The sequence below is a fragment of the Calypte anna genome, chromosome 5A (genome assembly GCF_003957555.1).
Source record: "Calypte anna isolate BGI_N300 chromosome 5A, bCalAnn1_v1.p, whole genome shotgun sequence".
Lineage (NCBI taxonomy): Eukaryota > Metazoa > Chordata > Aves > Apodiformes > Trochilidae > Calypte > Calypte anna.
The window spans coordinates 34,661,923-34,674,111 of record NC_044251.1 but is presented as its reverse complement, the minus strand read 5'-3'; the positions used below and the strand labels follow the sequence as shown (position 1 = coordinate 34,674,111).

At 44.0% G+C, this 12,189-nt stretch overlaps 1 protein-coding gene across 3 annotated transcripts in view; it reads right to left on the bottom strand.

Moving 5' to 3' along the window:
- Positions 1–4,603: 4,603 nt before the first annotated feature.
- Positions 4,604–12,189, bottom strand: part of INF2 (inverted formin, FH2 and WH2 domain containing) — a 39,671-nt gene continuing 32,085 nt past the window's right edge. Inside the window, exons 19-23 of one of the 3 annotated variants that reach the window (XM_030452005.1) lie at positions 11,755–11,857; positions 10,786–10,938; positions 9,055–9,810; positions 7,541–7,597; positions 4,604–5,221 (exon numbers count right to left, since the gene is read on the bottom strand). In XM_030452005.1, the coding sequence (XP_030307865.1) occupies positions 7,542–7,597; positions 9,055–9,810; positions 10,786–10,938; positions 11,755–11,857 (1,068 nt within the window). In that variant the 3' untranslated portion in view covers positions 4,604–5,221; position 7,541. Of the gene's footprint in view, positions 5,222–7,540; positions 7,601–9,054; positions 9,811–10,785; positions 10,939–11,754; positions 11,858–12,189 lie in introns of all 3 variants that reach the window. The other 2 variants (XM_030452004.1, XM_030452006.1) reach the window with 2 other exon arrangements.

Sequence of the window (12,189 nt, the reverse complement as noted above, 5' to 3'; positions counted from 1 at the left end):
AGTCTGCAAACTTAATGTTTGTGGCTCAGTGATGTGGCTAGTGATGGAAAGAATGAAAAATCCCTCTAAGGGAACTGGCTTCACTTTTTGGCAGTTAGCAGGAGGGAAGGAGCCTTGGGATCTGCTGCACCAGGGATCTGCTGGACCAGCACCAGGAGCTGTGGGTGGCAGATGCTGGGGAAGAAAACTTCACTGGTCTTAGTGCCCCGTGGCAGAGTGGGGAGGGAGTTCAACCAAGGAACTGAGTGAAGGTGTATGTAGAGTTCAGGGATGGGGTGTGAAAAGTAGGAGGCTGGGAGGAGGTGGGTTGTAGGCCTAGTGGAGGGCTTTGTAGAGAGTAGTCATGAAATCTTCAAAATGGAAAATAATTTTTAGCAGATACTTTAATCAGGGCTTGTATAGCATAAAGGATTAGTGATATGGTGTGATAGCATTAATATTTGGACTCTTGCTAGGTTTGAGATAGGTTGTGGTTTGGAAGAGATTACCACATTGGCTGTACTTTGATCTAAATGGTTATGCTGTGATCTGAACTCCATAGACAGCTCAGTGTGTTACAGAACTTACCTTGTGAAGGTCAGGATCTCTCTTCCATCTTCCAAGCCTTTACAGGTGAAGTAGAGCAGCTAAAAGCACTTGGATGGAGAAAAACTCTTCTGTCCTCCTATTCTCCCTGGAATCTCTCAAACTAAGGATATATTTTAGAAAAGCAAATCCTGTGATTCAGCATGGTTTTGTAGATTGCTATTATGGTGAATGTAGTCACTGCTCCTGGGGCATAGTCTTCTGAGTGTATGATATTGGTTCACCAAAGAGAACTAACATATAGACCTGAAAGGGTTTCTGAACTACTCCTCCTACATTTTCTGAACTACTCTGCTTCTCTTCTTGTATCTGGTTCTTGCTGAACAGAGAACCATAGTAATGTTGGCTGAGGGAGATCCTTGAATACATCTTGTCTAGTCTCCCACTACCACCATCCCCACCATAGATCAGCTCAGCTGTGGTTTTGTCAATCTATGAAAACCTTGAAGAATGGAGAAAACAAAACATGGAAAAATGTATATAGAAAGTCTGTTGGCCTCAAAGGATTGCTTCTGGAAATTGTGTGCTACTGAGGGTTTCATTTAAATTACAAAATCAAGTTGTGGATGTCCAAGGATCTCAGCAGCAGACATTTTAGATCTGTTACATTTTTTGCCTGTGCTGCCTCTTCTTTGGGTAAACCTTATCTCTCTGTGGGTAGCTCTGACTTTCTCCATCTATTCTGACTGATGGATTTGGTAATTAATTTTCACTAATTCATGACTGAACTCACTGCAAATTATGTTGTATGAAGCTGATTAGGTACTAAACAAGCACATCAGGTTCTGCATGCCCAGAGCAGGGCAAACCAACCGTAACCTCACTGTAGGTGTCATCAGCAAAGACTGCTGAGCCAAGAAAAAACTATTTTGACAGGCTGTGAGTGTATCTAATCTGACTTGACAGGATCTGACTGTCATAGAGTGATTTTTGTCTTTTGATTTTGAGTAATGCAAGCTGAGCCTGCTTAAAGTCTGCATCAGCAAAGAGCAGAGCTCCTGTTAATTCATACTGACACCAGGCTCCGTATGAATTGTCACAAGGGTTCTTGCAAGATTTGCTCATGCTGCAGCAAAGGCAACATAAGTCACCCATTGGTGTGCAGGGATCAAATTCTCCACTGGTATTTAAGGGCTGGTACCCAGAAACCTTTTTCTTTACTGTGGACCTGCACTGCCATTGCAAAAGCTGGAAGCAATGCAGCTATTTTTCAAGAATGTCACTGTGTGTTAATTGCCAGCATTTAGTGATGTCCAGTCACTACCACTGTCTCATTTTTAACCCCCTGTAGTCAAGTTTGTAGACATGGCAAAGCAGTTTTTCATTTCCACAGCTTGATTGTGAGGTGACCAAAGAAAACATGCTTCCTGATGGAGTTGGTTCATGACTCTATTTGTTTTCAGATACATTAGGTGAACATAACTCCATGACCAATATGTTCACCCATATTTCATGACTGTGACCATTACCTTGCTATACAGAGTGAGCTAGAATTGGTACAGTTCTGACTTTTAGTATTAATAAAATTGTATGTTGTACTCAGCTGACCACTGCGTACAGAAAACCAGAAATATGAAGCTATAGATCCAGGCTTTATGTTTAGACAGAATGAAAACTGGTTTATGTTGCTGAAACAGGCTCATGCATTTTTCTTTTATTTAAATGTATTCACTCTCTTTCAAACAAGAACAGAAGGGATTTATCATCCCCCTTTTCTCTACTGAACATAGGAGAGGACCAAATGTTTCATTCAAATGGAAAGACACTGGCATAACTGGACACTGAGATTTCAGCCATACTCCCAGTACAGTGCAATGCTGTGGTGCTGTGCTGTGGTGCTCATGTACTATATATAGGTCCATTTATACATCTCTGTTTCTTTGAAACAAAACAATGGATAATTAATTTTAAGCATATACAACAAAGATATGCTTAGGTGCTTTTGAACTATGGGGAGAATATAGGACTTTGATGGACAAAGCCTGGTGGATCATAGGCTCTCCTCATCCTCACAAAAGAAAGGAAACTTGTTAAATACTTATTTTCTTCTAAACTTTGAAATCTTTTCAGTGTTATAATTAAAAACAAAACAAAGGGAAACCTGAAAATCCATCCAATTAAACATATCTGAATTCTGATGTGGAATACTTGGAAAAGGCTTCTGCTAATTTCCTCCATAGATTTATTTTACCATATGGTCAATCCTTAATTAAGGAATATGCAATTGTTTGGCAGCTATAAACTTGTGGTGTTCACAGACTGGTTTATGTACTGGAGTCCATGTGCAGGCACTGTCATATACTACAAGAACTGTTTTTGAGGTCCAAAACCACTGTTGATTTTAAATGACCACAGATGCATTGAAATAGCAGCAAGTGGCATTGTTTTTACCAGCAATTAATTTGGTCTTGCATCCACTGAAAAATCTTCAGGATCATAAGCTTTATTTTGAATTCACAAAAGGAGCAAAACTGCACATTCCAGCTGAACAACTTTCTTTGACATGCTCTGATTCTGTCCCCCTCTTCTTCTTAAATAATCACCGTAATGGAAGCAGAGCTGCTCTGGAGTAATAAATTATAAATATTGTGCTGCAGCTCTGCTCATTGGGATGTGATTGAATAAATAATTTAATATAGTTTTCACAGACAACTATGGAACAAAAACAGGCAGTAATTCGAAATAACCCATTCTCCATAAATTCTGGAGGGAAGTGGAAAGATAATGTCAAATACCCCCTCTTTGAAGAACAAGGTAAGAATGCAGAGCCATAAAACCTCTGGCTGTGTGAAAAGAGCTGCTTTTGGTGGGAAGGGGGGGTAACTGAAAGACCCAGACAGAGAAGTGGACTCTTGTTGCCACATCTGAAGAGAACAGCCTGTGGAGCTTCAGCAAGTAAAGTTCTCTAGAACACCCAGAAAGCCTGTTTGTTCTTAAGTCCTGGATCTCCAAATGTGGCTGCTCCTATTGCTAGAACAGTGGGGTGGGGAGGAGCTCATTACTAGCCTGGGCTGCAGCCTCTTGCTGGAAACACTGCAAAACATGTTTGATACTCAGATTTTTTTTGGAGCCTGGAATCTAATGTGAGAGAAGATGAATTAAAGAGAAGAAGCACTGATGCTTGGGGGATGTGCTCTGAGACTGGAAAAGAGGGAAAAAATAAGGGAAACCTGCAAATCAAACCTAGGGTGGGTTATGGGATTCTGCAGGAACCAGCGGGACTCTGCCAAGTGAGGATGGGATTTCAGCACTGCAGGGTCTCCTGAACTGAAGCTGCCCATGCATCTGCTCTCAGATGATCTTTGCTTTTGTTAAAGGACTCAATCTGCTCATAGTGATGTTTTGGTTAAAATAAACCAGTGATTTAATTCTTGGTTTAACTTCTAACTTAGCCCAGCAATGCTTTCAGTATTACAAGGACATTGCAAGTCCCATTAAGCAAAGCAAAATAAGATTTAGCCTGAACGTGGGTCTGGCCACAGTGAGTTACCATATAAAGGCATCGTTCTAAAATGCACCCAGCTCTTCCACTCGATTCACGTTTCAGTTTTACACCAGAGATTCCACAAACATAGATCATTTTAAATGGACAGCTATGTACAAAACTATGATACAATGTTATTACAAAACTCGAGAAATAAAGCTCTGAATTTTGAAAACACAATACTGCACATGCCCAGTTTTAAAACAAAACTTGAATCTACACCTTCTGCAGCTTGAATGCAAGGACTTTTGAGTACAAGCAGCTGACAGTGGCATTCCAAGCCAGAGATTTACTAAAGGATGAGATGAAAAATATGTCCAATAGAGCACTCTGGATAAAATCTTTCTGGTGCTTTAATTGCAGGAACTGGGACCCTGTCTTTCCAAAAGTTGATGGCCTCATCTGTGAGTGTGAGAAGACTACTGCAAGACTACTGATGAGTTTCAACTTTATTGCACATAAGCATCATGTAGGAACCAGACACTGTTCATATGGCAGTGTGTTTACTAAAATACATACTTTTTTTTTTAAAAAAAAAAAACAAACACTTTTTTTCCCCTGTAACCGATTTTCCTTGCATCAAATGACTAGGAGTAAAAATACATTTGTCTGATCTGGGTCTTGGACCTGGTCCAATATAAATCATCAGTGGGTGATGAGAGGAGGGAGCAACATGCTTCCACCTGTGATGGTACAGCCACTGCTTAATTTATACCCTTAATTTAGTTGAGGCACTGCTAAAAATTTCTCCGAGGGCTAAATGCTGTGGCCCTTTCTTGGGCCACACTCAGCTGTCATTTTGAGAAGAGTTTGGCCCAAGAGTAGGTTGAAAGAGTTGGCTTTCAGGACAGCAGGTGAGAGGTCTGACCCTTTCACACTGCCAGTAGTCACACTCAGGACCAGCCCTCGTCCCTGTGGCCACTTGGCATCAGGCAGGGGCCAAGGGTGCCAAAGTCTCAAGGGAGGCTCTTTGGGTCTTGGGGAGGGGAGCAAAAGGCTGTGGGAGGAGAAGCAGCGGGTCCTGATGGGGCAGAGGTGACCACGGTGGCGTTTCAGGAATGCAGAACTCTGCTTCTGAGAAGCTGGCAGCACTCAGGGGATGTGTGAGAGGTTCTCTGGGGCTCCATTATTTCTTTTGCCTTGCTGTGACACCTGCAGGAGAAGGGGGAAATGTGAACTCTTTGCGGCTGTAAAATCAAAGTGGTGTGTTTTTCCGCATGTGTGTAACTAATGGGAAACCAGTTTCATATTCCTCAAATAAACTAAAACCATGTAGAGGTAAAAAACCCTAATGTACTTAATTGCCCCTCTTTCCAGACCTTGGGCTACTTTGCTTTTATGCTGGGTGTTAATTCAGTCCAGCAACATGAGTCTTTTCCTAGCAGAATATTGGAATATGCTTCTAGATATTAAATTGTTGAAATTACTAAACCTAGAGAACTTAGAAGGACTGCAAGAAGGATGGGATGGCACACAGTTTTTAACAGCCTTTTACAGAAGCTCTAAAAACTGGTTAAGGGGTTGAGTCTTGATGCCAGCAGCTGGATCTATACAAGAAGAGAGAAGATTCTTGTGGCTTCCTTGAGAACAACAAACTTCCACATCCAGCAAATCCACCAGAGGGAGAAATATCCTGTATCAAGACCACGTGCACTTGGGAAAATAAATAAAAGAAGAAAAAGAAAAAAGAAAAAAAAAGGGGGGGGGAGGGGGGGAGAGCATCCTAGGAAGAAATATTGATGGGTTGGTAATACTCTTGGTTTGTCACATGAAAAGGGACAGACTTGAGCTCCATTTGGGTGAGTAAGTGCTTCAGCTGGACACTAAGAAGCAAACAGATTTTTGTTTCAAAGCGCTGCTCAGCTCTGCCCTCCCGGCACCAAAGCTCAGCTGGGTGCTGCCAGCAGGACCTGGCTGTGCCAGGAGCTGCATTTCAGGGATGAGCTGGAATTCTGTCCTGACTCGCTCACTTCATATTCTCCTTCTAAGGAGAATTCAAAGCTGTCTGTGCCTATTTTTTTCGAATACAGCTTTTCTTAAGCCTGCATGCAGGAAAACATGCTTAAAACATACATACTCATAACACACATATGCTTAACTCTGTTTCAGCTGTCCTCTCTCTGCAGCATGACCACTGCTTCTGAAATATTTCTTACCTGTGCCTTGCTGCTACTATTTTCTGCTCTTGCTGCAAATCTTCCTTGGGATTTTTAAACCAACAGAGCTACTTCCCTTTCCCCCTTTGATGTAATCCTGCATTACAGCAGGGAAAGGGCCAAGAGGAGGGCAACAGTCAGGGCTGTGACTACCTAATTTATAGCTTATTTTCTCTTGTGAGCAACTGATGCTTCAGATGCAGAAACAAAAACAAACTCCTGCAGAGATTCCTCTACTCCACCTCTGTCATGGCTGGGAAGGGCCTGGGGCTGGAAGGCTGTGCAGGAGCAGAGCTCCCGGCCGGGCTCCCAGCTCCTGGTACTGGGGATGTTAGAGACTAAAACCATTCCTTTCACAAAATGAGACAGCAAGGGATTTGACATTATTGATTCAGTTCACAGGAAGTGCTCATCAGCATGGAAAGGACAAAGTGTAACTATGCAGTTTCAGTACGGTGGATGTTTCAATTGTTTCTTTTTCGTGCTATTCTTTCCACTTGCCCTAAAACCGGGCAGTTTTGCAACAGAATAATCAGAATCATCCTCAGACTCCTTAGGCTTTCTTTTAAGGGGCAACTGTAAGTTGCCAGCACCAATGAAGAATGAAGGGAACTTGGTATGCAGTATCACCAGACACTGGGTTTACCTGTGGTATTTTTTTTGTGGGGACAAAAGCCAAATTACACCACCCCTTACCCTCACCTCAGAAACCTCCATGAATGCACATGAAAGTATGCGCAGTCTGTTTGCTCCAACTGACTACTTTGTGTGAAACTCTGCAATTGAATATGGGTTTGAGTTGGAGCTTTTATCTTTCCTAAACATGTACATCTCACTGGGTTCACTATTTTATTATCTTTTCCAGATTCCTGTATTTAAACAGTGTTACAGGCAGTGGCTGCCCACAAGCAAAGCAAACATTCTTTGCAGAAAAGGTACTGAAATTGCATTTTTACAGTTTTTGAGAAAAAAATGGGATCAAAGCAAGGACTTTGTTTATCACATGAAGCTGGATTCACTTGGTTAGGATAATGACTTTTAATAATCTGCAGGGAAAGGAGGTTTGGCTGCTGCTGACACAGAGGACAGACATGTGGGCTGCAACCCTGTGTCGAGGGGAGGTCAGCACTGACTCCACTCAACCCAAGATCAACACCCTGAAGAGTAAAAATCAAAGCAACAAATTTATTTTACATGTATTTGTGATTAGCCACAAAGACAAAAAGCTTAGCTGATATGCTAAGTACTGATTAGATCTGTAAAGTCCCAGCGCTGTTGTTAGTTCACATAGAAACACCTTTATGAGTTTACATACCTCATTGTACCACACAACCTTTTTTTGTTTTAATATCTCCAGTATCAGTCTCAACCTCTGCTTTTAAACAAAAGAGAGATACTAAATATAGCTGATCATGGCAAGGCAAATGTAAAAACAGGGAGCTTTTTATGATGAAAATACTGTCTAGTAGCAGAGAAGTTCCTAAGATGCCATCCCTGAATGCCCAGGGAGCCCCATGCCTTTTGGGGGATCAGCTCCTTAGGCCAGACATACAAATTTCAGATGTCAGGACATCATCACTGCAGCTGGGAGCATGGAGTTGCTCCTGCAGCTGCAGCTCCTCCTGCTGCCTCCTGGGAAGCAAGTGTGAGAGCCATGGCTCCAGCAAACTACTTCTGGTTTGTGCCTTGCTTTTTAACTGGGGGAAAGTGGCATGTTTAGGACTCTAAGTACCTACAGCCCTGGGGCATGCTGGCATTATAAGGGCAAGTCCTGATGCCCAACCCACACTGTCTTGCTCAGTGGGTATTCAAATCCTCCTTTCCTTTCTCCTCCACCTTCCTTGGAAAGAAAAACATTAAACATTGATAAAAAAAGACTTCCACCACATTCCTGTCCATTGGTTTGACCCCAAGATCTTGCAGAAAACAGGCTTTGGACAGTATATATCATCTTTCTAAAGGCTGACAGACGTGTCTTCCCTATAAGGCACCTCTTATTTAGGATTAAAGTTCTCACCCAAGGGCAGCTTCAGCTTGGTAGAGTCTGAGGGAACTTAATCTCAGTTCCCAGGTTTAAGACCTGCTGTGGATGCTCACCAGGATGAGACCTAGGTGGCAGCAAGCTTTCAGCAGCCAAGCTCTTTCTGGGCACCAACAGGGCAGCCCAGTGCTAGGAATCTATCCAACCAGCCAAATAGGAACCTCTGCACAAGCATCAGCAAGATCCTTTTTTTAATAGTTGGCTTTCTCCCTTCACCCTGCAGCTTGAGGGCCTGATGTTCAGGAGCCACCTGAAGTACCCCTGGGACAGGTTTTCAAGCCACTGCAGGTAAAGTGCTTTTGCTATGAGGCTTTGGTGAGGAAAAAACAATCCCAAGGCAGTGCTGATGTTGATGGGTTTATGTGTTTGTAAGTAGTTGAGAGGCGGTGATCACTGATTAAGTACCCAATATTAACTGTTCTTAATCACTGCTCTGCAGTCTAATGGAGCTCTTGTTTGCACAGAACTGTGCTTTGTAGATGTCTTTAGCACACTTGACAGATGTGCTTATTGCCATCTTTACTGCATATGTGTAATGGGCTTTTTAATTATTGATTCATAATTACCCCTTTAGAAACTACTTATACATGTCAAGAGAATGAACAATGCTTGGTTTTTTCTTTTTACATCTCTTTCAGCTCTAAAAAAGTAACAGCTCCAGGGACATGCATGGCTCTAGGGGCAGGGGGCATTGGGCCTCCAAGTGAGGAGAACCTGGTATATACAAATATTCCGGGAAGCCCCCCCAGTTCAACTCAGTCCCCAGGGTTATATCTGAAATAGGCTACCTGAGTAGCTTTTGCTGTGCCTCTTCTTCTTCCTCCGTTTTCCAGATGTCCTCTGCTTTTCCCTATCAGTGTGAGGTTGCCCTGGGGGGAGGGTTGCTGAACAAGAAGAGTCGGTGGCTGGCTCCTCTGAGAAGGACTTCTCTTGTGAGGTGTCCAACAGTGAGTCTGTACCAGGGTCTTCATTCTCCTTCACCATCTCTTTTGACTCTGCCTCATCACAGGGAGTGGGCTGAGTTCTGCCAGGGTCAAACCCAGTCTTGCTCAGCTGAGTTTCTGGCCCTTGTGCCAGCTGGTAGCTCTCCAAGCCATCAGCTGGGCATTCCTTGTCCTGGCCTTCAGAGATGGATCCATTGAGTTGGTCTCTCAGAGCAGAGTCCAAACTGCTGCTTGCAAACCTTATCCCTGTGCCTATGCTAGCAGCAGAGAAGGCAACTGAACTGTTCTTTGTGCTTGGCTGGAGGCTTGCCCAGCTCTCTGCTTGCTTCATTCCAGCATTCAGCATGGGCTGATCAACCCCATCAGCTTCCACCAGGCTTACAGAGGGGCTTTCCATCCAGGACTCCGGTGGCAAATTTCCTTCAGTATTGTTTTTAGATACCTCCTGGTTTGAGGCAGAGGCATCTGTAACATCTCCACCCATCTCCATCATGGCAGCGGTTGAGAGGGGTGTGCTTTCTGAGGGATGGCCATTGTTGTTCTGACTGGTCTTATCATTGAGCTGCTTTCCTGCTCCTTGTGGATCCTTAACACTCTTTCCTTTAAACAAAAAAACATGCAATCAGCCACAGCTTCAGAGCTGCACCCAGGAACAGCCAAGGTGTTTCTACCACTGGGAGAGGTTACAATCAAGCAGCTGCCTGTGGAGGGTGCACTGACTCTAAAGCAGCTATCCAGAGGCAGCACCATTTTATACTCCCTGTCCCTTCAAATGTTATACAAATGTGGTCATGGACTCCAAGGCTCTAGCTCAGCAAAGCCCCTGCTCTGTTTCAGCAGGGGTTTATGTGTCTTTGCTGCCTGATTTCCATGGAAGCCCCTGGACTCACAAGGTAGCCTGAAAACCCAAAGCAGGAAGATGAAACCTTGGTCCTGAACGAAGTGGGACTGCTGGCCTGGCTGCATGAGGACTTCAAAACATCAGCTAGCCTAACCCTGCCCTTGCAGAGCAGGTTCAGGAAAGCCACAGTGCACAAATCAGGCTTTATGGTAGGCCAATGTCCTTGGACTTACCTAACATGACACGAAGGTCAAGAGACCAAAAAAGAGTAAACCCTTGGGCTGTCTCCTAAAAAGCATCTAAAGGACTTGGGTCTTTCTGCCAATGGGGTTTTCTCATCTTTTTTTAAGGGCTGCTTTAGAGTCCCATATGCAGACTAAAACAGGGCACAGTGGTCTCCAAGGCACTAATGAGCTCTGCTACTGAGACTAAATAGGATGGAGGGGACTCAGAACCATGGCCCATCAACACGGTTCTGTGGCCATGCCACTCAAAGGATTTATCACTGTGGTTGCAAGGCCACGGTGCTCCAAACTGCTGCTAATTCTGGGACTGACCTGGCTGGAAACAGCTCAGGGCTCTCTGCTCCTCTTCTCCACAGCACTGGCTGCAGAGTGACTTTAAATAAAATGTCCCAGATTCAAACGTGAAGGCTTCTTGCTTGTGTGCTTGGCTCAGGCTGAGGGGCAGATGGGAATGAATAGCTGCAGGTATAGCAGGATCTGGGCCCTTACCAGGCTGGGTCTCCTCCAGGCTCTCCACAGGCTTGGGAAATGCATCCAAATCGTGCCTGTTCTTTGTCTTTCTCAGAGCGAACCCTTTCCTTATGTCGGCCAGGAGGGCATCGATGACACACACCTCCTCCTGCTTTGCCACCCCCTTCTTAACTGGGATAGAGAGAAAGACAAGTGTTAAATGTGCCCAGGAGATGGGGCAGAAGGACACTTTGCAGTGATGCTCTTGCTTGGGACGGGTACTGCTGTCCCGGTACAAGTGACTGTGCCAATGCCAGGCCTGGGAGCATCCCATGCTCCATGTCCCCACAGCAGCGTGGCATGGCTGAAGCCAAAGGGTCTACCCCAAAGCCTGGTTGCTTCAGACTGGCACCAGTGTCACCAGCTCTGCCCATCCTTGTGCCTGGTTGCACCATGACCTTGAAACACCTCTTGTTTCCAGTCTGTCTGTGGGGCCTTTTCTTTGGGGTGGAGGCAGAGAGAAAATAATCTTGATTTTTCTTTCCTCTTTTTTTGCAATTCTACTTTTCAGTTGTGCCTCTTTTTTTCATTCAGAGGAAGGCAGATTTAAGTTCTTTGCAAAATTTTTGGAACATCAATACGTATCTGAAGTAAAGATAGACCAATCAAATGTACATGGGGATTTTGGAGAGGAAGAAGTCAAGTGTTTCTTGTTAGATTTGGGATCCAAGTTATGTTTAGAAACTGAAAAAGATAACTGAAATGTTTCGATTTGTTGTGGATTTTTTTCTGCTGTGTAGTCAGCAAACCTAAAATTAACTTTTCTGCCCAGCTGCAACTGTGAAAAGTCAATTCTTAGCTATGGCTATAAGAAACCTAAAAGCTTTCAGTCAGCCAGTACCTGGAAACCCACAAAATAAGTTACCACTACTGGTCCATTAAAACAGGACCAGCAAAGAGCTTGTGTCAGCTCCATTTCTCTTTTTTGAAGCCCTTTCAGATACTCACCAACTTTTCCATTTTCTCCCTTCTGTCTCTTCCCCTCTTCTTCTTCCAGCTGCTTCTTTCTCTTCTCTGCTTTGGCAGCTTGCTCCTTTCTGTCCTTGTTTTCCTGCAGTGAGGTAACAGGGGCATGAGAAGGTTGGCTAAATCTTTTCTAGAAAAGCCGATGAAGAGAAAGATGATCTGCAGGCAGATGCAAAGGTGAAACAGAAATTCTGTTCTTAGCCTGTGCAATAAATAAAGTGTGCATGTGGAGTAAGGGCTGTCCTGCCAAGGAGAGAAGGAAACCTCTGGCTTGGCCAGGACTCTGCCACATCCCAGTAGGAGGTGTCAGTGGTGATTTGCCTAACACATTATTCCTGTGTGTAGATCTGCTCATCCTTCAGTCGAGGCAAAAGTAGAAGGTACTGAAGCTACAATTTCCTTCAGACTGCTGTCTTT